This window comes from Oryx dammah, unplaced genomic scaffold (assembly GCF_014754425.2).
Source record: "Oryx dammah isolate SB20612 unplaced genomic scaffold, SCBI_Odam_1.1 HiC_scaffold_12, whole genome shotgun sequence".
Classification (NCBI taxonomy): Eukaryota; Metazoa; Chordata; class Mammalia; order Artiodactyla; family Bovidae; genus Oryx; species Oryx dammah.
The window spans coordinates 989835-1017702 of NW_024070196.1; the positions used below are offsets into that span (position 1 = coordinate 989835).

The 27868-nt window shown below is 40.1% G+C and overlaps 1 protein-coding gene across 1 annotated transcript; it reads right to left on the reverse strand.

Annotated features, from left to right (window-relative positions):
* Positions 1 to 4320: 4320 nt before the first annotated feature.
* On the reverse strand, positions 4321 to 4824 carry LOC120871435 (galectin-related protein-like). Its single transcript, XM_040251328.1, has one exon. The coding sequence runs from the start codon at positions 4798 to 4800 to the stop codon at positions 4321 to 4323; it is 480 nt and encodes a 159-aa protein (XP_040107262.1). The 5' UTR covers positions 4801 to 4824.
* Between the last annotated feature and the right edge of the window lie 23044 nt (positions 4825 to 27868).

The following is a 27868-nucleotide window of genomic DNA, read 5'->3' on the forward strand; positions in this document are numbered from 1 at the left end:
AGCTTTTCTGCCAAGAAGCAATCGGCTTCTTATTTCATGGCTACAGTCACCATCCACAGTGATGTTGGAGGCCAAGAAGGGGAAATCTGTCACTACTTCCACCTTTTCCTCTTCTATTTGCCATGAAATGATGGGACTGGATACCATGATCTTAGTTTTTTTCAATACTGAGTTTTGAGCCAGCTTTTTCACTCTTCTTCACCCTCATTAAGAGGTTCTTTAGTTCTTCTTCGCTTTCTGCCATTAGAGTGATATCATTCCCATATCTGGGGTTGTTGATATTTCTCCGGACAGTCTTGATTCCAGCTTGTCATTCATCCAGCCTGGCATTTCACATGACATGATCTGTGTATAAGTTAAATAAACAGGGTGACAATAAACAGCCTTGTTGTACTCCTTTCTCAATCCTGAACCAGTCAGTTGTTCCATATAAGGTTCTAACTGTTTTTTCTTGAACAGCATACAGGTTTTTCAGGAGACAGGTAAGATGTTCTGGTTTTCTCATCTCTTTAAGAGTTTTCCAGTGTACACCCATAGAGGATTCAGGTTGCTGTATGGCAAAACCAATACAGTATTGTAAAGTAAAATAAAAATAAAATAAAATAAAATGGAAAAAAAAAGAGAAAAAATGTAATTATAGTATGTAAGCTCTAAGAGGCCTAGACATTTTATTTTGTTCAGTGTTGTACTTAGAACAGAACAAGGACTTCACATGTATTTGTTTAGTAAATAAATTTTTAAAAAAAAGAAAGAAAAAAGAGTTTTCCACAGTTTGTTATGATCCACACAGTCAACAGAGGGGTTTTTTGGAAATCCCTTGCTTTTTCTATGATTCAGCAAATGTTGGCAATTTGATGTCTGGTTCCTCTCCCTTTTCTAAACCAAGCTTGAACATCTGGAAGTTCTCAGGTCACATGATGCTGAAGCCTAGCTTGGAGGATTTTGAGCATAACCTTACTGTATGGGAGATGAGTGCAACTGTCCAGTGGTTTAAACATTCTTTAGTACTGCCCTTCTTGGGAATTTGAATGAGGATTGATCTTTTCCAGTCCTGTGGCCACTCCTGGGTTTTCCATATTTGCTGACATATTGAGTGCAGCACTTTAACATCACCATCTCTTAGGATTTTAAATAGCTCTACTGGAATTATATCACCTCTGCTAGCTTTATTGGCAACAGCACTTCCTAAGGCCCACCTGACTTCATACTCCAGAATGTCTGGCTCTAAGTGAGTGACCACACCATTGTGGTTATCCGGGTCATTAAGATATTTTATGTAGGGTTCTTCTTTGTATTCTTGCCATCTCTCTCTCTCTCTCTCTTTTTTTTTTTTTTTTTTTGTAGAAAATTCCTTTATTATAGTGCAAATAACTTTCAGCAGTGACATCATAACGCTAAAACACATTTAGCAACATTTTACACCACACAATAAATAAGAAAGTGTTTCTTTGAAAATATGTCATCATAAGAACATTATTTCTACATTAATAATGTAGCTGGAAAACGCCAAGGGTGTTTCTCTGAAGGCAAAAGGTCTCCCGCCCTCTTTTTAGATATTTTCTTAATACAAATGAAAGGATTTGCCATTTTAACAAATCATCAACAATTCTAAGAATGATCCCTCTGGTGGTTTTGAACTAAGGTTGGCATGATTTGAAATGGGGTTTCAATTTTTTTTTTAAATTAAGACAATTCTGGGATAGCCCAGAAAGTAGAAGTCATTTCTATTAACTTTTAAGTAGATATATACATTCACTCCAAATTTGATGCAGAAATGCACAGATTGTCTAAAGCCTGACTATTATTCCCCCAGAGCCTGATATTTATGTTCCTTGGTTTTGGTCATATTGCAGAATTAGGGCTCTGGTCAGGAATAACACCTTACACACACAAATGCTTTCCTGTGAAGCTTAAAATTGCACTTTTCATCCTGAATTCCCACCTTAGACCTCACATGCTGATGAGAGGATGTGAACAGTTTCTGGTTTACAGCTAATGATTAATACAGCTGGACTAGCCCCCTGCTAACTTAATTATACCTGAATCAAATCATCACATTATTCTGATAAATTTCAATAAGCTTAACCAAGAGGTTCTCACTGACCCCACAGAACAATGAAGGGTTAACAGTGTATCTTTACACTAAGCTGCCTAAGGTCTTGGCTGCTAACCAGTTAGCTGATAGGTAGAGAGAACAGTGTCATTTCCAACAGTTATACCCCCAACTCCTCCAGTTTCTGCTGAATTATGCAGTGGGTGGGAATGGGTGCCCACTCCTGTTGGGGTGGGGGCCTTCTACCACAATGAGACTCAAAACCCCTACCAATATATTTCAGAGTGTCCTCTAGGTCTCTCTACAAATACTTGACAAAATCTAGTGGCTGCACAAGGTTAGTCATGGGCTCCAAAATACGGAGCCAGAGCACAGCCCTCCTGGCTGAATATGGCTGGTTAAGTCAGCTGGGACATAAAGCTTTTCAATGCTCAGACAGTCTTATTGGATAAAGCATCTTCTTACATAACACAATGGAACTGTGCTAAACAGTTTCAAAGCTGAGGAGAATCCAAATATATCACCTATAAAAAAAATTCACGATTTTAGTTTGCTTTTTCTTAAACTTTGGTACCGAAACACTGTCTACATTCTTGACACGTGAAAATGACGTGGCCACTTCAGTGCCTCTGCATGTTGTGTAAAAAAAACTCAAAAGCAAAGCAGGACAAGGACATGTCATAACAAGATGCAGTATGCTGTACAAATAAAACCTAAATTATATATAAATACAACCCCACCCCAGCACCCCCTTAACCCCCGCCCCCACCAACTAGCTGACCAGATCAATGCTAAGGGTCCTTCTCTCCAAGGCCAATGCAGTTTATGAAATCCAGCACCCAGGACTCCAACCATCCCTTGCCTTGCAGTGATGTGTGTATCACTGCAGGGAAACTGCCAGAGCTTCATTGGAGCATTCATACTATTGGCTGGACTCAAAGACCTAGAGTAGTGGGAGTTAACTTTTCAGATAAACTAACTGGATCATTTCCTAGGTTGGATCTTGTCTTATCGTACTATCTTAGCAGAGCCCACACAGTAGGAAGCATCTTCTACTCTGAAGCTCCAAAGGGATTGCTTAGGGATTGGTGAGGGTAACATAATAAAAGTGATACAATGAGCTAACAGCTTAAGTTGATATAAATTATTTCCAAGTAAGTTATTTGGGGCCATTTGCTTCTGCTTTCCATTGCATTCCCAAATCATTTTCACACTATACCTTTAAAAATGTATATAATAGTCCATTTTTAAAACTATCAATGCAGTCACCTCTTAATGTGTTTTCAGCTAGCTTAATAACAACTTGATGAGCTATTATGTAGATCCAGTGAAAAGTAGTTAATTAGTCTTAAGGACGCCAATACTGTGCTAATTTCACAGTATGGAGAAAAAGCAACGTTAAGTAGAATTTTACATAATCATTAATAACTTGAAAAGCAGTGTTACCGAACTGTTGCAAAGTTTTCCCAAAAGCACTTACAGCAATTTATATCAAGAGATCCTAAGTTTAGGGGCAGGAGGATAAGACTCAACTCTTTAAAGTAGAAACTCATCTTTCTCATGACTGTAATAGGTAATTTCCCCACTCAGACTTAAGATAATTGTACATTCAAAAGTTCATAACAAGCTGTTCTCGAGACATTAATCATCTCTAACACATACACTGAGTAGAAATAAATAACTACAAGAAAGCTTAAAAAATCTGAGTTAACATTATGCTGTGCAAAAAGGAAAAAACAAAACAAACAAACAAAAAATAAAAACCTTGAACAACCTACATTCTATGCTAAATACCCTGATTAAAATGTTGGTTGTGCTACACAATTCCACTTCAGTGCAGAAATGAGTTGATTTCTGTGTACCGTCTTTGTTGTTGTTAAGTCTTTAGCACTTTTGTTCGAAATATCACCTTGCTTTGAAAAGATGAATAACTTATTACCAAATCACAAATCGTCACAAATCCATCTCAGTTTAGTCTGAATAAAATCCAGCATAAATGTATTACTTTGTTCTGGGAATAATGGCTTGGTGTTTTAGTTCTGATAGCTTCCTAAGGGCAAACCACCGATGAAGTCATTTTGGGTTTAAACTGCACAGAAAGAAGAGACAGTGAAGTCTGCCTTTTTGTTTTCTTTTTAAGTCTTTAGACCTTGCTAGGACACTTCTTCCAGATCAACAGTCAGGCAGTTGTGGCACCTGATGCTCTTTGAAACAGACGTGGTTTAAACATCAGCCAAGCTTAGGGATCTGGAGGTCTCCGTTGATCTTTATGGTGTCATTGCAGATAATGTTTGAATGCAGTGGTAAAAATAAAAAAGTTGGTGTCCATCCACAAACACTGTAAAACGTGGGTGCTCACAAAGGATTTCCACTCTGAATGGCTGGTCTGAGATGAATGGGAAGTAAGGGATCGCTGACTGTTCTTCACCTCTTTCCCCAGATATCCCAGAATTTCGGAGTAGCTGCCGGTCTGTGAACACTGCTTTGAGTTCAGTTGCCACGTTGGCGGGAGGATCTTCTGAATCACCACAGGTCAAGCTGATTGCAGAGCTTTCTGGGTTGAGGTCTACAGTGTCCATCACTAACACCTTCTTGCCTGGTTTCATGCCACCTTTAATGTGCCCACAAAATGGCACAATCAGTCGTGGGGAGTACACGTCGGCTTGGACTGGAGAGCCCAAGGAGTTGTTTAAATGCCCATCATCTAGTTTCACCGCTGCATCGCTGTCGGCCACCGACCACGCCATCCTCTCGCACAGCGCAGCGGGGTGCGTGGCTGGCGGTCGGGAGGCGTGGGATGTGGGACACAGGCCGGCAGGGATCCTGGGGCGGTCCTGCGCCGGGCGGAGGCGCGGGTCTTGCCATCTCTTCTTGATCTCTTCTGCTTTTGTTAGGTCTTTACTGTTTCTGTCATTTATTGTGCCCTTCTTTGGATGAAATGTTTCTTTGATATTTCCAATTTTCTTGAAGAGATCTCTGCTGCTGCTAAGTCGCTTCAGTCCTATCCGACTCTTTGGGACCCCACAGACTGCAGCCTTCCAGGCTCCTCCGTCCATGGGATTTTCCAGGCTCTAGTCTTTCCCTTTTATTGTATTCCTCTATTTCTTTGCATTGTTCATTGAAGAAGGCCTTCTTGTCTCTCCTGGTTATTCTCGGGAACTCTGCATTTAGTTTCGGTGTACCTTTCCCTCTCTCTCTTGCTTTTAATTTCTCCTCTTTCCTTGGCTATTTGTAAAGCCTCCTCAGACAACCACTTTGCCTTCTTGAATTTCTTTTTCTTTGGGATGGCTTTGTTCTGCTTCCTGTACAATATTACAAACCTCTGTCCATAGTACTGCAGGCACTCTGTTTACAGATCTAATACCTTCAACCTATTTATCACCTCCACTGTATATTCATAGGGGATTTGATTTAAGTCACCTGATTGGCCTAGTGTTTTTCCCCACTTTCTTTAGTTTAAGCCTAAAGTTTGCTATGAGGAGCTGATGATCTGAGACACAGTCAGCCCCAGGTCTTGTTTTGCTGACTGTACATGTCTTCTCTATCATCAGCGACAAAGAATGTAATCAATTTGATTTCAATACTGACTATTTGGTGATGTCTATATGTTGTCATCAGTTGTGTTGTTGAAAACGGGTGTTTGTTATGACCAGTGCATTCTCCTGGCAGAATTCTGTTAGCCTTTGCCCTTCCTCATTTTGTACTTCAAGGCCAAACTTGCCTATTACTCCAGGTATCTCTTGAATTCCTTCTTTCAAATTTCAATCCCCTATTGGAATGAAACAGAACTTTTTTTTTTTTTTGGAGGGGGGGTGTTAGTTCTAGAAGGTCTTGTAGGTCTTCATAAAACTGATTAACTTCAGCTTCTTCAGCATCAGTGGCTGAGGCATAGACTTGGATTACTGTGATGTTGAGTGGCTTGCCTTGGAAATGAACTGAGATCATTCTGTTGTTTTTGAGGTTGCTACCAAGTACTGCATTTTAGACTCATTGATTTTGAGGGCTACTCCATTTCTTCTATGGGATTCTTGCCTACAGTAGTAGATATAAGGGTCATCTGAATTAGATTCATCTATTCCTGTCCATTTTAGTTCACTGATTCCTAAGTTGTTGATGTTTACTCTTGCCATCCCCTGCTTGACCATATCCAATTCACTTTGATTCACGGACCTAACAGTCTATGTTCCTATGCAATATTGTTCTTACAGCATCAGATTTTACTTTCATCACCAGACACATCCACAACTGAGTGTCGTTTCCACTTTGGCCCTGCCACTTCATTCTTTCTGGAGCTATTGGTCGTTGTCCTCTGCTCTTCCCCAGCACCATATAGAATATCTACCAACCTCGGGGGCTCATCTTTCAGTGTCATAGCTTTGTGCTTTTTTATACTGTTCATGGGGTTCTCACCTCAAGTATACTGGAGTGGTTTGCCATTCCCTTCTCCAGTGTATCACATTTTGTCAGAACTCTTCCCTATGACCCTTCTGTCTTGGGTAGGCCTACACAACATGGCTCATAGTTTCATTGAGTTATGCAAGCCCCTTCACCATAACCAGGCAGTGATCAATGAAGGGGATTTAATATATCACTGAATCAATTGTAAATAATATGTAATAATGGTGCTAAAATTTTAATTCTTCTTCTTAAGGTATGTATTTTGGGGGGAAAGTTAATTCAATAATTCAAACCTCTATTTCTTCATATCTTCTTCCTTTTAAATATTTTTGAAGTTAATTTTAAAGCTTACAATTAAAAGTTTAAGTTTAAAGTTTACAATTAAACTTCAAATTTAATTTGTCAAACCACAGACTCCCCTGGTGGTTCCGTGGTAAAGAATCTACCTGCAATGCAGGAGACACAGGTTCAATACCTACATCAGGAAGATCTCTTGGAGGAAGGCATGGCAATCCACTCCCGTTCTTGTTGGGAAAACCCCATGGACAAAGGAGCTGAACAGGCGACTGTCCATGTGTAGCAAAGAGTTAGACATGACTGAATCGATTGAGCATGCACACACAGACTTTATAGATTAACTTTTTTTCAAAATGTGTTTTATTAATATCAATTTAGCCTTCACATTTTATAAGATGCTATAATCGAAGTACTTTAAAAAATTTACATAAATGGTATTTTACCTTCTCTTGAAATCCATCAAAGAATAAAGAGCAAATTTAACCCTCCATATGCAACCCACCATTGGCAAGGTGATCTCTGCTGTCTCTTTACATATTGTATCCAAGAGTGACTTTATTTATTCCTTCCTAATATTTCCTATTATATATGAAATGACTTATTCACACTTTGCCATGCTTGCATTCTTTCCCTGTCCAAAGACCAGTAGTGTTGGCTCCATCTGAGCTTCCTCAGGATTTCCCATATGGTCTATATGTTAAGCCCAGAAGGGTTCCAGTATCACTCAACCTTTGTGGGCTATTTTCCCCACCAACATATTGTATTAGGTTGACATCTAAAGGGTTTGTAAGATTTATGGCTAATTCAATGGTCCAAAGCCCTAGTAGCAGAAATCTGTTAAGAAACGATCATAAAGGAAACTATCTGGTCATGATTTGCTACCTTCAAAACCTACTAGACCAGATTACAAATCCTGTGAAAATTAAAACCAAAGTGACACTGATTACCAACTTTTTCAGATTAATATAAACAAAAGAGATATATGCCATTTAGAATACTGAAAGCCAGAGAAATGTCTTTTTTTTCTTTAAAACTGAAACATGTCAACATTTTCAGAAGGTATTCATATTGTTATTCTTATGGTTGTTTGGTGGTTTAGTCGCTAAGTCCTCATGGACGGTAGCCTGCCAGGCTCTGTCCGCGGGGATTCTCCAGGCAAGAATACTGGAGTGGGCTGCCATTCCCTTCTCTAGGGGATCTTCCCAACCCAGGAATTGAACCCAGGTTTCCTGCATTACAGGCAGCTTCTTCACTGACTGAGCTACAAGGGAAGTCCGTTCTTATATATGAGTCCAAAACAAAAAAGGACAACTTATCATTCTCAATTTTTTCATCATATGAGGATAGAGAAATTTGTCATTGTTCCAGGGAGGGGGCCATTTTATCAGTGAACCTCTGAGTTGTCAGTGGTTGAGCCCATATGTATGTGTTGACAAGGGCACATCCAAGGGAAACTGCAAAGTAAAAATGCCCCTGCCTTAGGCTCCTAGAACACACAAGGCAGAAGAAAGATGAGAGGACAGGATACTGTGCAGAACAAGTGTGCACTTCACAACACAATCACCATCTCTCAAGCATCTGAGGGTTTATTTTATGAGTAGGAACAACTGCTGGACCCTGTCCCATCAAATATCAGATATATGCCTGGAAAGAATGTAACAGCAGAATTAAATAGTTCCCCATGGGTTCCTGGTATCCAGCATAAATATATTTTTAATCAATTGATTTTCTTTTTTGTTACTCTAAGACTTGGTGGCAATGAAAATTACTACTATGTTTTAGGATGTTTATGAGCTCTAACTTACCCGTGGCAGATTCATGTTGATGTATGGCAAAACCAATACAGTACTGTAAAGTTAAAAAAAAAAAAAGATATTTGGATCATAACCAAATTCCTTAATGTTCTTTTGAGATTCTTCATAATTTGGCCACTTTTTACAGCTTTCCTGACTCCTCACCTGACTTCAAGTTCCAGTAAATCTGAAACACTTTCAGCTAGGAAGAGCTGTGCTGGGTTAGCCAGACACCATTCCTGTCTTCAAGAAAATCAATGAGGATTATAACAAGTATAATAAAAGCTACATATATACAAGCACAGACCTAATTCAGTCTTGGGAGCATAGAAGGCTTCCAGGGAAAATGTCTAAATATAGGAAAATAGTTAAATATTAGGGAATTGAGTTTGTGTGGACAAGTATTTTTTACAAAGGAAATAGCCTGTGCAGATCCCTGGAGATCAGAAGTTCCTACAAACATTCTTTAGGTTATCCTGAGTTTCAATTTGTTCACAGTATCTAAAGTGCTAATTATCACGGGTATATGTGAGATGAGTTCTCAGTATAAGTTTTTCTCCTAGGTCCTAAGGTTCACAAGTTTACTATGCCCATACTAATTACAGAAAAATAAGAAATAACTCTACAAAAATTAAGAATGGAATGATATATGAATCATTTTACAAACTGCTATTCCCTAAGTACAGTATTCTTCCCTAAACTATAATGCCTGTTAATTGTTTTATTTCACTCACTGTTAAATTGTTCTCCATCTTCATTAGACTTAAGGCAGGTGGTCTCCATGAAAGATAAGTCTTAAAATTAAACTTGGCTTTGAGCAGCTGTTTCTCTTCTGTAGTCTTTTACATTTCATACAATTCAGGCTCACTGCTCTTCCTGACAATATCCTCATTCAAAAACACAAACGCAAAACAGGAAGAATGTTATAAACTGTGTGTTCTAAAAGCATGATATTTCTCCACCTTCATTTCAGCTTGACCCCTCTCATTTATCATCCCTGGCCTCATTACCAAGTTCTTCTAGTCACCCCTTATGCCTCTAGAAAAATACATTGGATGAGAACTTGGAAAAATGTAGCTCTTCTTTAGCTAAATATACAATGTGAAACACAAATATGTTCAGCAAAGAAGTAGGGTGAATGAACTTCACATGTACCACAGTGGCACATCTGTTCTCCACAAATTTCAATTCAGAAGAATTAGCTTGGAGCTGGTCCAGCAACTAAAAACTTTTGTGTTCAATTACTGGTACTTTCTTTTGATTCACAATGAGATGTGTCACAAATATCTTACCCTTTTGTAACTCAGTTTTCCTCTTCTGTTAAACAGCTATGAAGCCTCCTGGTCTCCATTCTCCTACTACTTGTGGTTCCTAATTTTTGTGTATAGTTTTCACTGACTTCAGTGTGTCCACTTAGGAAAGGAACTACACACAGGTGAAGAAAAAAAAAAAGAGTCTTTTCTGATTTGCAGGAAAACTTGATTGGTCAGAATTTGAGGTACAGATATAATCTTTGTAAGTCTCTTTTGAATGCCAAGTTTTGATGTTGAAATATGTCCACATTTTTACCTATCACAGTGGCATTTATTTTTTACTCCAAAAGATAAAATACCATGTTATAATTCTAGAGGTTTTGATAGGAAATATTAACATCCTTCAGTTTAGTTTTCTAACACATTTTCTTTGCTGAGGCTCCAAAGACACACACACACAAAATCAATTTTTCTTCTTCTTTTTTTTTTTTTTTTTTAGTTTCAACAGTAAATAACTTTTGATTCTAATTACCTTTGTGTGCTGCCTAATTGTGCTGCCTGATGTTTAAAAATAAAAGTAAAAATTTTGATGAAAATGAATCTGTGGCAGTGCTCTTCTTCTGAAGATCACAAATAAATCTATACTTTTTCAACCATTTTTGATTTTCTAATTTGAAATAATACATCATGTGAGAATTACAGACAATTGTTTCTTATGAAATACTTCCCATATGAAGTTTAGTATCAGCTCTTACAAGTCATTTCCTATGATTTCTGAATCATTTGGAGAAGAATTACACATCTGTACATAGTTAAGTGACCTAAATTACTTTAGCTTCTGATTCATCATGCCTCCACCCTATTTTTATATTTAGCTCTATCTTTCCCCAAACTTCAGTGTTAACATAGAGCAAGTTCATACATAGTCTCCAAACCCATAGCTTTCTTGTTTGCTTCATTGAAGAGATTTTTGCATGTTTTCTCCTCCTAGCTATTTCTTATTCAAGTTCTAAATATACAATCATGGCAAACAAATATACAGCATCTTAAAGCTGGAAAGATATATCAAAGTTGACTAGTTGCAACCTCATAAATAATGCAGAAGTAGCCTTCTTAAATTCCCTGGCAAGTAATGCAGACTCTGAACAGTACAAGGACAGAGAGTCCACTAAATCACAAAGAAACTGATTTCTCATATTTCCAAATTAAGATATTTTACTTACTCTTCCAGTGGGAGCTTTTACTTGCTCTGATGGAAACAATCTCACTCCAAGGCTTTGCATAACTTGCTTCCAAAATAATTTGTCTACTTTTAATGTCAACTCAGCAAGACTTGTAGTCATTCTTATTCTCTTATCCATCTTATTTTTTTTTCACAATTTTTATTGCTACCTGACTTTACACTATAGATGTATTTGTTTACTTATAGATGCTGCACAGAATATAAACTTCAAGAAAGGAGGGACTATATTTTATTACCATGGAATCCCCAGTCCCTAGAATAATGCCTGGTATATAGTAGGTACCAGAAATATTTGTTGATAATTGAATATTGAACTTAAATGAGCATCCCTATAATTTTACCTACTAATCCAAGCTCTGCTTTTTGGAATCAAATAAGAGCAAACATTCTCCATGTAAATTGGTACAGCCACTATGAAGAACAGTATGGTGATTACATAAAAAACTAAAAATAGAGCTACCATATGATTTAGCAATCCCACTCCTGGGTATATTTAAGAAATAAACATACTTCAAAAAGATATATGCACTCCAGTGCTCAAAGCAGCTCTATACAGTGGACAAGACATGGGACAACCTAAATGCCCATCAATAGATGAATGGATAAAGAAGATGTTGTGCACATACACAATGGAATACTACACAGCCATAAAAAAGAATGAAATAGTGCCTTTTGCAGCCACATAGATGGACCTAGAGATTATCATACTAAGTGGAGTAAGTCAGACAAAGAAAAAGTATATATCTTATTCCACTTATATATGGAATCTAAAAAATGAACTTATTAACAAAACAGAAATGAGCTAGGGAACTTTAAAGGTAATAGAAAGGAGGATATTGAGTATCCATGAAGAACCCATTTAGAAGTATGGAATTAGACTAGGTGGACATGTCACAGATTGGGGACTTTCTCTACTAATGTTATACGGACCAAAAGGAGGTGAGGGAAAGACACAGTGTTAATGGCCCAGGTCTGAGGATGGGCAAGGTGGGTGCCTGACCTTTTAATGTAATTATGAGGGTGATATTCTGGTCATATGATACATGTTGAAAGGTAAATAGAGAAATTAAACAAAGAAAATACATTTTTGACACAGAAAACATTTTAAGAAGTTGAACTATGCCCAGTAACTATTTACAATGATGGATACATTAATATATAGTCTTTACTCCTTTCCTCTATTCTTTATTACCAGTTTTGGCTTTCAAAGTATCTTAAAAACTTGCTCTACATTAAAATTATTTCTAAAATCTTACAGTTCTTTGAGGCGTCCTGATTTTTTGGTTCTACTTCTTAGCATTTTTGCATGTGGAAAATTCTCTTTATTTCAATTTTGAGTATAAATAAATACTCAATAAATAAAATGTTACCAAAATGACTAAAATTGGCTATTGCATACTATCTTGCATACCTGGTATACCCCAGTTTATTTACAATCTTGTCCAAGTATCTTTCTTATTAAACAGGTATATGCTAAATCACTTCAGTCATATCTGACTCTTTGCGACCCTATGGATCATAGCCTCTGGCCATGGAATTCTGCAGGCAAGAATAATGGAGTAAGTTGCCATGCCCTCCTCCAGAGACTTTTACCGACCCAGGACTGAACCCATGTGTTATGTCTCTTGCATTGGCAGTTGGGTTCTTTACCGTAGTGCCATCTGGGAAACCCAAATGAGTAAAACTAATCCTGAATAACTGATAAAAATGGAGAAGGATCGTAATGTGAATAAATTCTATCCACAAACCTGATTCTAGACAATGATTTCAACTACCTTGTCAACAAATATTTTGTAAATATCCCTAATTAGAAGAATTATTTGGATTTCAGTCTCATCTGCTTACCAAAAAGGTAAGCCCATCCCAAAGAGCATAATAACATAATAACACCTAAGGGCACACTTGCTGGTTCTGTCAGGCTTCCTCTCCCCAAAATCAAGTATAGAAACATCTTCAGGTCTTGGTGATTGAGAAAATCATCTTCCTTAAGAGTTGCTTGACAGATACATCTTCATTATTTCATCCTCAACATGAAGTCTTCCTTTTCTTAATCTCCAAGTCTTTCTTTTCTATCAAATGCAACTTACAGTAAAGTCAGAAATAACCTCTGGTAATTCACTTAGACATCTCTCAAATAGATGACTGTCAGTGTCCGGCTTTGCAAGTACTTGTTTATGCTACTCTGCTTTAGACATTCAACTTTGTATTTCTTTAGATAAAGTGATAAAATGCATCTAATAACATTTTCCAGAAACAAGAGTTAATTTTAGGTATTCTTTTTGACAGTGTCCTAAAATGTTTATAATATAACCTGGGCAATTTTTAGGATCCATGATAGAACTTGGATTCCTAGGTAAGGATCCTTTGGTTACTTTTCCATTGCTATATTGTTACTTATCATAGTATCACAAACTTTGTTTTTGTTGTTCTCCAGTCACTCAGTCATGTCCAACACTGTGACCCCATGTACTGCAGCATGCCAGGCTTCCATGTCTTTCACCATCTCCTGGGGCTTGCTCAAACTCATGTCAATTGATTCAGTGATGCCATCCAACCATCTCATCCTCTGTCCTTCCCTTCTCCTCCTGTTTTTAATCCTTCCCAGCATCAGGGTATTTTCTAATAAATTGGCTCTTCATATCAGGTGGTCAAAATATTGGAGCTTCAACTTCAGTATCAGTCCTTCCAGTGAATATTCAGGACTGATTTCCTTTAGAATTGACAGGTTTGATCTCCTTGCACTCCAAGGGACTCTAAAGAGTTTTCTTCAACACCACAGTTCAAAAGCATCAATTCTTCAGTGCTCAGTCTTCTTCATGGTCCAATTCTCACATCCATACGTGACTACTGGAAAACCATAACTTTGACTAGACAGACCTTTGTTGGTAAAGTAATGTCTCTGCTTTTTAATATGCTGTCAAGATTTGTCATAGATTTTCTTCCAAGGAACAAGTGTCTTTTAATTTTGAGGCTGTGGTAACAATTTGCAGTGATTTTTGAGCCCAAGAAAAGAAAGTCTGTCACTGTCTTCATTGTTTCCCCATCTATGTACCATGAAGAAATAGGACCAGATGCCATGACATTTGTTTTTTGAATTTTGATCTTAAGCCAGCATTTTCACTCTCCTCTTTCATGAACTTAACAGCTTAAAACAAGATGAATTTATTAACTCAGATTCCAAGTGTTGGGACTCCAGCACAGCTTGCTGGTTCCTTTGTGTACAGTCTCACAAAGCTATAAAGTGCTAGCTATGGTTATGATTTCAACTGAGGCTTAAAATCTTCTAGGCTTCTTAGCTGTTGGTAGAATTCAGCTCCTTCGATTATAGGGCTGAAATACTATCTTTCTTTCTGGCTACTACTTGAGTCGCATCAACTTTAAGGAAGATGTTTATTCTCAATCACCAGGACCTGGGGATGTCTAGATGGTTGAATTCTAGAAGAGGAGGCCAGACAGAGCCATTCTCAGCTCCTTAAGGCTATCCATGGTTCTGTTATGGGCTCCTCTATACAATGTGGCAGCTTATTTTTCAAGGCCAGCAGGACAGCACTTCTTTTGCTTTTAATCTCCCCTTCTAGTCTGTTAAGACAAAATCTTCTATAAAACAATAAAATCACAGGAATGACTAGCCTATCATATTCACAGGTCCCACCAACTATCAAGCAAGGTTGATTGTACTACAACAAATGATGGGAGCATGGTCCCAATATGGTGGAGGAATAGGATGGGGAGACCACTTTCTCTCCTACAAATTCATCAAAAGATCATTTTAATGTTGAGAAACTTCCACACTGAATTCTGGCAGAGGACACCAGGCACCAAGAAATGCAGACTGATCTTTTCAAAAGAGGTAGAACGAAATATAAAAGATAAAAAAAGACACAAAAGAATTAGAGAGAGAGACCCACTCTGGGGAGGGAGTGATGAAAGAGGAGAAGTTGCCACATAATAGGAAACCCTTACAGGCATGTCAGTGGGGAGCTTTGGAATCTCAGAGGGCAATAAAATAGGACAAAAAAATCAGAATATGCACCTAAGTGCAACTACCAGTGGAGAAGCTGCTCAGACTCTCCTGTCCACCATCAGTGAGTGGGGGCTAGTCAGGGAGATGTGGGTTGAATTATTGGTCCTTAGTGTAAGGACTGGCTTGAATGCCCTGAGAAGCATCTGAGAGAGCTAATGTGACATAGCAGCCCAAATCTTTGTTCGCCAGAGAGACAAAAAGGGAAAGAACCTTTCTTGCAAAAGGCTCTAACGCTGCACAGTGACCCCAGGTGTGCTCACTGAATAAAGGATTGTGCCCTAGTGAATACCAAAGGAGAGCAAGCCGGCTTCCATTTAGGGACTTCCCTCCCTAGAGGCAGAGAGGCAGGTGTGTGACAGCCAGAGCCCCAAAGGAAGGAGCTACTGTAGTCTCAGCACTAGCACCAAACTGTGAGCAGGGTGCCAGTTGCTAACACATTTTCCTGGGGTGGTTCACATTGAGGGAATCAATTCCTAGGCAGATTGATAAGAAGTCCAGGGTCCCCAAGGAGGACAAAGGGGTCTGAGGCTCTCGAAGTGGAGATTGAGGGTCTGGAATTCTCAAGGAAAAGAAAAGGACAAACTTTTTTTTCCCTCTACATTCCTTAGTCTTAGTTACACAACTCAGTTTAAACTCTGTACTAAGGATTGTACAACAACAATGTATCTGGCTGGAGGACAGTTTCTCCTTCCTGAAAATCTACTGACTAAGCCTGATATCTTAGAATGTATATTGTGGTAGTGGGTCTGGAGGATCTTTCTATTGTTAAATTCTAATCTTGTTATCCTAAAACTGTGGGACTGGGTCTGGTAAAATTTTCACAAACTTGAGACATTTTTTTTTTTTTAATTCATTGTAACAACTAATTAAAAGGTATATAACTCCATTGCTAACACTAGCAAGGGGGTACTCTTTCTGCCCCCTTCTGACGCTTATGTCAGAAGCTTTCCCTATCCCTTTTATACTTTAATAAAACTCTATTGCACAAAAGCTCTGAGCGATCAAGCCTCATCTCTGGCCCCAGATTGAATTCTTCTCTTCTGGAGGCCAAGAATCCCAGAGTCTTTTCGTGGGTCAGCAAAAACCTTTCATCTTGGGGGCTCATCTTGGATTCTTCAGGACAAGGTAAGGATGCTTGGAGCCCTAGTTCTTTGTTCTCCTAGCAAACACGTTTTCTGCTGTACTTTACTAACTCTATGGTGTGCTTGTGTGAATGAATGACATGCTCTGCATTGTGCTTCTGTGATGACCTCATATGGCTTATCGCAGAAACCTGTCAGAGGTTTATACTGACCTACCAGTGCCAAGAGGCACCCAATGTCTCCTTCAGTGTCCAGCCAGAAATGGGCAAAGTATGTGGACTGAACTCTCCTTTCTCGGTCAAACTTTTCGGTCTCTTTGACCATTTCGTAACTCCTTGGGGATTAGAAGTACCAACCTAATCTGTTGGATCATAGACATTCAAGGGACTTGTGATCTATGCTGTTTCTGTGTACTGTGACTTAGGTCCCAAACTTGGATTGGTAGTCAGGAAGCGTCTAGCCTCGCTAGGAATCGGAAGTTCGGAAGCTAGATGGAGCTCTAGCTCCAAGAGCATCTCTGAGGTAAAAGGTTACTCAGATTGGAACTACAATGGGTTTTTTTCCTTTGGTAACGCTAGCTCTTAGCGGACCAGAGGAGGCTCTTATACTGGTATGGCGATGCTTGGAAGGAACATCTCAGGTTTATGTCCATACTGGTCTTATTGTGGTCAAGAATATACTCAGGGTCATGCACAGGCACTCAGATGACAAGTGTTTCCCCCAGCAGTCTTAGCTTGGGAGGCATTCTGGGAGGTTATTCTGATTGCACCCTGGGTGGCCTCAGAGGCAAGCAAGGTTTTAATGTTGAGGAGCTGGACATCAGACTGGGATGCCATCAGGTCTACCCCTGGTGCATCCCCACCCCGTCTCAGTGGTAAAACCGGGAGGGAAGAGTATGGTGCCTGCATTGGTAAGGGACAGACTAAGTCTGATCAGGAAAGAAAAGCTTTGGTGTTAAGTCTGTCTACACCCCTATCTAGAGCAGGAAGGGATGTCTCTAATAGAAAGATGGCACTGGTTGCTTCTTTTCTCTCTTACAGATGGGATCTAACAATTCCAACCTCACTCGTTTGAACTATATCCTGAAAAACTGGGATAGATTTGACCCCCAGAGCTTAAAGAAGACACACCTGGTCTTCCTATGTGATACTGCATGGCCATGGTATCCATTGGAGGATGGTGAACGGTGGCCGGTTGGAGGGTCTCTTAATTATAATACTGTTTTACAATTAGACAAGTTCTGTAGAAAACAAGGGAAATGGGTAGAAGTAGCAGTGGCACCCCACTCCAGTACTCTTGCCTGGAAAATCCCATGGACGGTGGAGCCTGGTAGGCTGTAGTCCATGGGGTTGCTAAGAGTTGGGCACGACTGAGCAACTTCACTTTCACTTTTCATTTTCATGCATTAGAGAAAGAAATGGCAATCCACTCCAGTATTCTTGCTTAGGGAATCCCAGGGATGGGGAAGCCTGGTGGGCTGCCATCTATGGGGTCTCACAGAGTCGGACATGACCGAAGTGACTTAGCAGCAACTTAGCAGTAGCAGCATATGTATTGCCCTTTTTCTCTGCAAGATATGCCAGACTTGTGTCCTAAGAGTATAGATTTGGGTGTGAAATTTTCAGCTCCCTCCTGTCCTCCTACTTTGCCCCCATACCCGGGGCTCCAAACTGAGCTGAGTCAGAGAACCCTCCCCCTTACCTCCCCAAGAAGAGTTGCCTTTGTCTCAGTAAAAACCCAAACTGAGATTCAAACTGCCCAAGTAGGGGTCCAAACAACATGATCTCAGACTACTCTGGTTTCAATAGACACTCAGACCATTGAAGTAAGAGATGAGATGGAGGACAGAAAACAAAAAGAAAAAGAAAAGAAGTTTTCTCCAATCTATCCCTGGGATCACATGCTCAGAACAGCCAGAGAGGCTGAGAAACAGCCACACAAGCTGTTGCCTCTTCACGAAGCACCCACAGGGAGAAATAATCAGTCTATGAGAGTTAACAAGCCCTTTTCTTATCAAGAAATACAAAGAATCAAGGAGGATCTGGGAGATTATTTAGAGGACCCAGAAAAATTGGACTTCCCTGGTGGCTCAGACGGTAAAGCACCTGTCTACAATGCGGGAAACCTGGGTTCGAGCCCTGGGTTGGGAAGATCCCCTGGAGAAGGAAATGGCAATCCACTCCAGGACTATTGCCTGGAAAATCCCATGGACAGAGGAGCCTGGTAGGCTACAGTCCATGGGGTCGCAAAGAGTTGGACATGACTGAGCAACTTCACTACTCACTAGAAAAATATATTAAAGCTTTTAAAGGTGTTACTCTGCTTTATGACCTTACTTGGAAGTATGTGATATATATCTTGGAACAAACGCTGACTCCTGACTCAAAGACTCGAGTTTTGGAAAAAGCGGTTGCTTATGGAGATAAATAGTTTGGTAAGGAGTCAGTAGGGAAGAGGGAGGATGAGATAACTGCCCTCCCCACTGGAAATCAGGTGTTCCCAACTACAGAGCCAGACCGGGACTACAACACAGCTAAAGGAAGATGGGATCAGAGTCATTTTGTCAGATGTATTCTTGAAGGACTCAGGCAGGCACAGGCTAAGCCTTTCAACTAATGCAAATTGGCAAACACAGAACAGGAGAAGAAGGAAGCTCCTGGTAAATTCCTAGATAGACTGAGAGAAGCCCTTGGCAGATTCACTGAGATTGATCCCAAAATGGAAGAGGGAAGAGTGATCTTAAAAGATAGGTTTCTCACTCAGTCAGCTCCAGATATTCGCTGTAAGCTACTGAAATAGGCGTATGGACCAAATCAGTCTTTAGATAATCTGTTACAACTGGCTCAAACAGTCTATAATGATAGGGAACATGAGGAATAGAAAGAAAGGCAGAAAGACAAAGGAACAGGCAGAAGTCCTCATAATGGCTGTAAGTACCATTCTTAAGCAACCTGAGAAAAATGCCCAGAGGGACCCAGGTGAAAAGGGATGGGCTTGCTATTACTGTGAAAGGGAGGGACACCTCAAGCGGGATTGCCCTCAGGCATCCAAGTTGCACCCGGCTCCATGTCTGGTCTGCAAGGGACCACATTGGAGGAGAGACTGCCCCCACAGGTTTCAGGGGTCAGACTCTCAAGACAATCAGGACTGAAGGTGCCCCGGGGTCCCCACACAAGCTTCCATCCTAATTACACCTGAGGAACCCCGGATATTAATAGCTGTAGGGGGCCAATCCTTTTAGATACTGGGGCAACTTTCTCTGTGCTTACTGACGCCCCTGGCCCACTTTCTTCTCTATCCGTTTCCATAATGGGGCTGTTTGGACAAGCCAAAGGTGTTACTTCTGTTGTTCTGTAACTGGGACTCTGTGCTATTTTCACAAGAGTTTCTGATCATGCCAGTCTCCCTCACCCCTTTTGGGAAGGGATATACTGAGCAAGGGCCATGCCTCTGTTTTCATAAATATGGAGCCCTCTCTTTCTCTCCCTTTAATTGAACAAAATGTAAACCCTAGAGTGTGGGATGATGGAAAATCTGTGGGTCGAGCAAAAAATGCTATTTCTATAGTTGTCAGGCTCAAACACCCACCCTTATTTCCACATAAGAAGCAGTATCTACTGAAACCTGAGGTGAAGGAAGGGTTAAAACCCATCATCGAGAATTTAAAGGAACAAGGGCTATTAATTCCCTGTTATAGACCATGCAACACTCCTATTTTGGGTATAAAGAAATCAAATGGTAAATGGAGACTAGGTCAAGATTTATGAATAATAAATGAGGCTGTAGTTCCTTGACACCCCATGGTGCCTAATCCTTATACTCTATTGTCTGAAATTCCTGAATGAGCCAAATATTTCTCAGTAATTGATTTAAAAGATGCCTTCTATTCAGTCCCTTTGGAGGAGGAAAGTCAATTTCTATTTGCCTTTGAAGACCCTAGCAGCGAGCTTCTCAGTTAACCTGGCCAGTTTTGCCCCAGGGATTTCATGACAGTCCTCACTTATTTGGACAAAGTTTGTCACAGGATCTACAAAACTTTAATAGCTCCAAGGCAGTGATACCACAGTATGTAGATAATATTTTGCTCAGTACTGAGACAGAGGAAGCTTGTTCACAAGCCTCAGAAGATTTCTTAAACTTTCTGGCAGGCTGTGGTTACAAGGCATCAAGAGAAAAGGCTCAGCTTTGTCAACAATCTGTTAGATATCTGGGCCTAATAATATCAAAAGGGACTAGGGCCATATGCCCTGAGAGAATTAAACCTATACTAAATCATCCCCTACTTATGACTTTAAGACAATTGAGAAGATTTTTGGGAATCACAGGCTACTATCACATTTGGATTCCGGATTCTGGGGAACTTGCCTAACCTTTACATAAATTTATAGCTGAAACTCAGCAGGCTCAAACGGACAAACTGGTTTGGTCTTCAGATACTCAAAAGGCTTTTAAGGTTCTTCAGACTGCTCTCCTGCAAGCTCCCACTTTGAGCTTACCCACAGAGTCAGAATTTAATTTGTTTGTCACTGAAAGAAAAGGTATGGCATTGGGAGTTTTGACACAATTCTGAGGGCCTCACCAACAACCTATTGCTTATCTAAGCAGAGAAGTAGACATAATTTCACACGGGTGGCCCCACTCTCTAAGAGTAATTGGGGCAACACTTTATTAACAGTTGAAGCTTTATAAATAATTCATGGATGAAATCATAGTGTATTGACTTCTCATGATGTGAGTGGAATCTTAAATTCTAAGATTAATATTTGGATGACAGACAGTAGGCTTCTTAAATATTAGTCACTGTTATTAGAAGGACCAGTAACTAAGCTTAAAGTTAGTGGAAAATTAAATCCGGCCACTTTCCTTCCTGAGAAGGAAAATGAAACATCTGATCACGATTGTTCCCAATCTCTAACTTTGAACTATACAGCTTGGGAAGATTTAATGGATACCCCATTAGACAATCCTGCCATGGAAATATTTACAGATGGCATTTCTTTTGTTCAGGATGGAAAGTGTAAAGTAGGTTACCTCGTGGTGACTGCTGAACAGGTTTTAGAAGCAAAATCTCTCCCCCAGGAAACTAGTGCTCAATTAGCAGAGCTTGTGGCTCTGACTCAGCTCTAGAGTTAAGCAAAGGGCATCGAGTAAATACCCACACTGATTCTAAGTATGCTTATTTGACTTTACATGCTCATGCTGCAATATGGAAAGAAAGTTTAAAACAGCAACAGGAGAACTATTAAGCATTTTAGAGAGATCTAGATACTTTTAACTGCTATATATTGTCCTAAAGAAGTAGCTGTTTTGCATTGCAAAGAGCACAGCAGGGATGGGAGTAAAATAGCTGAAGATAATCAGCAGGCTGACTGTCAAGCCAGAAAAGCAGCACTTTTACGAGACCCCTTCAGTACAGACACCTATGATCTGGACAGGTCCTGTGGAACAGGACAAACCACAATATACTGAGGAAGTATTAGAAAGATATGAGAAAAGAGGAGCAAAGATTACTGATAAAGGATAGTTATAGTCTGAGGATGGACAATTACTAATTCCTGAAAATGCTCAATGGAAAATTCTTAAGGGTTTACACCAGAGTTTTCATTTAGGTGTAGAAAGTTCTTACCAGATGGCTTCTCATTTATTTGAAGGTAAAAATGTAATGAAAACTTTAAAGAATATTATAAAAAGATCTGAGATTTGTCAGAAAAATAACGCAAAGACTAAAAAGATAGCAAAATCTGGATTACAAAGAAGTGGAAAGTATCCTGTAGAGGACTGGGAAATTGGTTTTACTCATATGCCAAAAGCTAATGGCTATTCTTGATTACAAGTTTGGGTGGATACTTTTACTGGATGGATTGAGGCTTTTCCCTGTCATAGTGAGCAGGCTAAGGAGGTTAGAAAGATTCTAATCCATGAAATTATCCCTAGGTTTGGGCTGCCACAGAGCCTTCAGAGTGAAAATGGCTCCACCTTTAAAGCTGCTGTAACTCAGGGAGTATCTAAAACCCTAGAAATAGAATGTCACTTACACTGTTCCTGGAGACCCCAATCCTCAGGAAAGGTGGAAAAGGCTAATGACATTATCAAATCAAAAGATATCTGTGCAAATTAACTCAAGAGATGCAGGACAATTGGATTAAAGTTCTACCCATAGCTTTAATGAGGGCTTGGCCTGCCCCCCCAAAAGGAGGGACTGTCCCCCTTTGAATGTGTTTATGGAAGGCCTTTCTTATGCACAGACATTGTTATAGACCCTGAAGCCTTGGAATTAACTAATTATGCAACTCAGCTCTCAGCTTTTCAACAAGCATTAACAGAACTCCAGGAGATGACTCCTGACCCAGCCTCTGAGTCAAGCAAGCCTCTGTTTGAACCAGGAACCGAGGTTCTGATAAAAACTTTGGGATCTGGGGGCCAATACCTCAATCCGCTCTGGGAAGGCCCTTACCAGGTTATTCTTTCTTCTCCCACAGCTGTCAAAGTGCCAGGAATCGATTCATGGGTACATCGCACTTGAGTTAAGAGATGGTACCCTGACCAGAACTAAGTGGCATCATTTTATGTCTTTACTTTCTATGCTCTGACTTTGTACTTTTCAGATGGGCCTGATAATCCATGTGAGCCTACTTCTGCTGACTCCAAAAATCCTAAGTCTGCCATTTGACCCTCAAGACAATGCCTTCCTGTCCTGGGCTCATTCCTATGCTGCATTCCACAATCGGTCTTATTGCTGGGTCTGCAGAGCACTCCCCTCCTCATCAAATGAAGACTCCCCATGGTGGATTTCTCCACTTAAAGGAAAGGACTTTCTTCAACTCTGTGATGACACCTAACAATCCTAAGATGGACTGATGTAACTATGGAGATGAGTGAAAGTGGCTCAGTCGTGTCCGACACTCTGTGACCCTGTAGACTATACAGTCCATGGAGTTCTCCAGGCCAGAATACTGGAGTGGGTAGCCTTTCCCTTCTCCAGGGGATCTTCCCAATCCAGGGATCAAACCCAGGTCTCCCGCATTGCAGGTGGATTCTTTACCAGCTGAGCTATGGAGATAATGTAACTTTTAATTTTGATTAGATTTTAACTTGGTGACTATTGTGACTTACATCTGTAACTGTAAAACAGCGTTTGTTTCTAACCATCTGAAAGCTTTTAAGTTACAAATGGTTGTCCAAGCTCCTACTGTTGTAGCCACGCATTCTGGGAAACAAACTCACTCAGAAGGACAATGCAGATAGTGGAGTGCAGTTTATTACACCGGTGGGCCCAAGGAAGAGTCTCCTCTTAGCCAAGGACCCCGACCAGCATTTTTGAAAATCTTTTTTACCCCATGTGTACGTGTCTGAACCCACCACTCCAAATTCCTTGAGACTTACATAAACCAAGGAAAATACAATCCCAATAACCACATCATTCACGTGCTATGTACTCATATGCTCAAATATTCAAACAATTAGCCAATAATCAAACCTGAGCTTATACTCTGATAGATACAGAAAAATTTATGGCCTGTCTAGAGGAAGGGCTGATTAGTGTATGTTTTCTCTTAGGAGATGAGTAACCTAGATATGATCTTCAAGGTTCCCCGGTCTGGAGGGGGTCTTATCCTTCTGTTGTTTTCATAGACACTAAACACAGAGTTCAGAGTCCATTGGAAAGGTGGCTGAGCATGATCAGCATGAACAGGCCTAAGATGGAGTGCAGGCCCTATGAATTCTTTCTTCACTACGAGTACCACAGCCTCCTCCAAATATTACTTGGGGCCCCTGGATCAGAAACCCTCAATATGAGAATATTCCCCTCAATAGGAGAATATGTTGTCTCACCAATTTAGGGACAACACCCTTTATCAGCTCAGAAGCAATTGTGGAATGAGAACGAAGCCCTTTTTCCTAGGCAACATAATTCTCCTAAAAGAAAAGGGGAGAATGAGAGAGTCAATTCCTAGGCAGATTGATAAGAAGTCCAGGGTCCCCAAGGAGGACAAAGGGATCTGGGGCTTTCAAAGTGGAGATTGGGAGTCTGGTATTCTCAAGGATGAGAAAAGGACAAACTTTTTTTTTTTTTCTTCCCCTCTACATTCCTTAGTGTTAGTCAGTTACATAACGCAGTTTAAACTCTGTACTAGGGATTATACAACAACAATGTATCTGGCTGGAGGACAGTTTCTCCTTCCTGAAAATCTACTGAGTAATCCTGATGTCTTAGAATGTATATTGTGGGAGTGGGTCTGGAGGATCTTTCTATTGTTAAATTCTAATCTTGTTATCCTAAAATGTAAATTGTGAGAGTGGGTCTGGTAAAATTTTCACAAACTTAAGACATTCATTTGATTCATTGTAATAACTAATTAAAAGGTACATAGTTCCATTGCTAACACTAGCAAGGGGGTACTCTTTCTGTCCCCTTCGAATGTCTATGTCAGAAGCTTTCTCTGTCTTTTATACTTTAAAAGAACTCTATTGCACAAAAGCTCTGAGCAATCAAGCCTCGTCTCTGGCCTCAGATTGACTTCTTCTCTTCCAGAGGCCAAGAATCCCAGCATCTTTTCATGAGTCAGCAACAACTTTTCAACATCCACCAGGAGGGTCACAGTCTGAAATCACCTTCACAGAGGAGATACATGACAACACTTGGAACTGTGCCCTTGCAACATACCTGGGTAAAAGGTGGCAGGGACTGGGGAGGTGCATAAGATTCATGGCCAACCTGGGACAGTGAGCTTACCAAGCACCTGATCACCTTAGTGGCTTGGACCCAGAAAGGGTAAAAACTGCACAGCCCATCTGGGTCTGTTCCCTTGTGGAGCACCAGAGACCTGAGCACATAGACATGGGAAGTGCCTGCAATGCAGGGCCCACTTGGGACAGTTCCTTTGCAGAATGGGCTGGAGTCTGTGCAGTGTGGACCCATGATGTACATGCTACCTTGGGTTGAGGCAAACCCAGTGTGGTACATCCACTGTGAGCACTCCCCACACAAGCCAGCAGTATTTGTTTGCAGTGTCCCTCCCTCCTCACAGCACAGCTGAACAAGTGAGGCTAAATAAGTGTTCACCTTTTCACCCTCATGTCAGGGAAGAAATTAGACACTGAAGAGAGAAGAGACTTGCAAATAAAGGAAGAAAAAATAAACAAAGAAGGGGGAACCATCCCCAAAGTGACAGGCACAACAGATCAAAACCCTGCAGTTAAGGCTGAAACTGCATTTGAGGGGCAACTATAGACCTTGAGAAAAAGTGCAAGCCAGAAGGGACTATCTGATGTTGAACTGACCCCACATTGTCCACAATAGCACCAAAGAAAGTCCTAGATATGTTTTCACTTTTATCACTTATCAATTAAAAAAATTAATCCCATATTACTCTAACTTTCATTTTTGTATCCTACTGATTCCTTTAAAAATAACTGTTTTTAAAAGACAAATACCACATATATATTTTCAATTATTGTGATCAATTTAGTTTTGTACTTTTATATTGTATCTTTGAGACCCTAAACTCTATTCTAGGTTTTCAGTCTCTGCTTTTTGATATTTGTTATCCATTTCGTACCTTTAAGAATCTATTTTCAGTATACATTTTCAGTTAGAGATTTGATGACTAGTATGATTGCTGTCGAGTAACAGGCAAATTTAGAGCAATACGGAATGAAGCAGGGCAAAGACTAATAGAGTTTTGCCAAGAAAATGCACTGATCATAGCAAACACCCTCTTTCAACAACACAAGAGAAGACTCTACACATGGACATCACCAGATAGTCAACACCAAAATCAGATTGATTATATTCTTTGGAGCCAAAGGTGGAGAAGCTCTATACAGTCAACAAAAACAAGACCAGGAGTTGACTGTGGCTCAGATCATGAACTCCTTATTGCCAAATTCAGACTTAAATTGAAGAAAGTAGGGAAAACCGCTAGACCATTCAGGTATGACCTAAATCAAATCCCTTATGATTATACAGTGGAAGTGAGAAATAGATTTAAGGGCCTAGATCTGATAGATAGAGTGCCTGATGAACTATGGAATAAGGTTCGTGACATTGTACAGGAGAAAGGGATCAAGACAATCCCTGTGCAAAAGAAATGCAAGAAAGCCAAATGGCTGTCTGGGTAGACCTTACAAATAGCTGTGAAAAGAAGAGAGGCGAAAAGTAAAGGAGAAAAGGAAAGATATAGCATCTGAATGCAGAGTTCCAAAGAATAGCAAGAAGAGATAAGAAAGCCTTCCTCAGTGATCAATGCAAAGAAATAGAAGAAAAGAACAGAATGGGAAGGACTAGAGATCTCTTCAAGAAAATTAGAGATACCAAGGGAACATTTCATGGAAAGATGGGCTCAATAAAGGACAGAAATGGTATGGACCTAACAGAAGCAGAAGATATTAAGAAGAGGTGGCAAGAATACACAGAAGAATTGTACAAAAAAGATCTTCATGACCCAGATAATTATGATGGTGCGATCATTCACCTAGAGACAGACTTCCTGGAATGTGAAGTCAAGTGGGCCTTAGAAAGCATCACTACAAACAAAGCTAGTGGAGGTGATGGAATTCCAGTTGAGCTGTTTTAAATCATGAAAGATGATGCTGTGAAAGTGCTGTACTCAATACGCCAGCAAATTTGGAAAACTCAGCAGTGGCCACAGGATTGGAAAAGGTCCATTTTCATTCCAATCCCAAAGAAAGGCAATGCCAAAGAATGCTCAAACTACCACACAATTGCACTCATCTCACATGCTAGTAAAGTAATGCTCAAAATTCTCCAAGCCAGGCTTCAGCAATATGTGAACCATGAACTTCCTGATGTTCAAGCTGGTTTTAGAAAAGGCAGAGGAACCAGAGATCAAGTTGCCAACATCTGCTGGATCAAAGAAAAAGCAAGAGAGTTCCAGCAAAACATCTATTTCTGCTTTATTGACTATGCCAAAGCCTTTGACTGTGTGGATCACAATAAACTGTGGGAAATTCTGAAAGAGATGGGAATACCAGACCACCTGACCTGCCTCTTGAGAAACCTGTATGCAGGTCAGGAAGCAAGTTAGAACTGGACATGGAACAACAGACTGGTTCCAAATAGGAAAAGGCGTATGTCAAGGCTGTATATGTCACCCTGCTTATTTAACTTATATGCAAAGTACATCATGAGAAATACTGGGCTGGAAGAAGTACAAGATGGAATCAAAATTGCCAGGAGAAATATCAATAACCTCAGATATGCAGATGACACTACCCATATAGCATAAAGTGAAGAGGAACTAAAAAGCCTCTTGATGAAAGTGAAAGAGGAGAGTGAAAAGGTTGGCTTAAAGCTCAACATTCAGTAAACGAAGATCATGGCATCTGGTCCCATCACTTCATGGGAAATAGATGAGGAAACAGTGGAAACAGTGTCAGACTTTATTTTTGGGCTCCAAAATCACTGCAGATAATGACTGCAGCCATGAAATTAAAAGACACTTACTCCTTGGAAGAAAAGTTATAACCAACCTAGATAGCATATTGAAAAGCAGAGACAAAGTTCTCTGCCAACAAAGGTCCGTCTAGTCAAGGCTATGGTTTTTCCAGTGGTCATGTATGGATGTGAAAGTTGGACTGTGTAGAAAGCTGAGTGCTGAAGAATTGATGCTTGTGAACTGTGTGTTGGAGAAGACTCTTTAGAGTCCCTTGGACTGCCAGGAGATCAATGAGTTCCTTCTGAAGGAGATCAGCCCTGGGATTT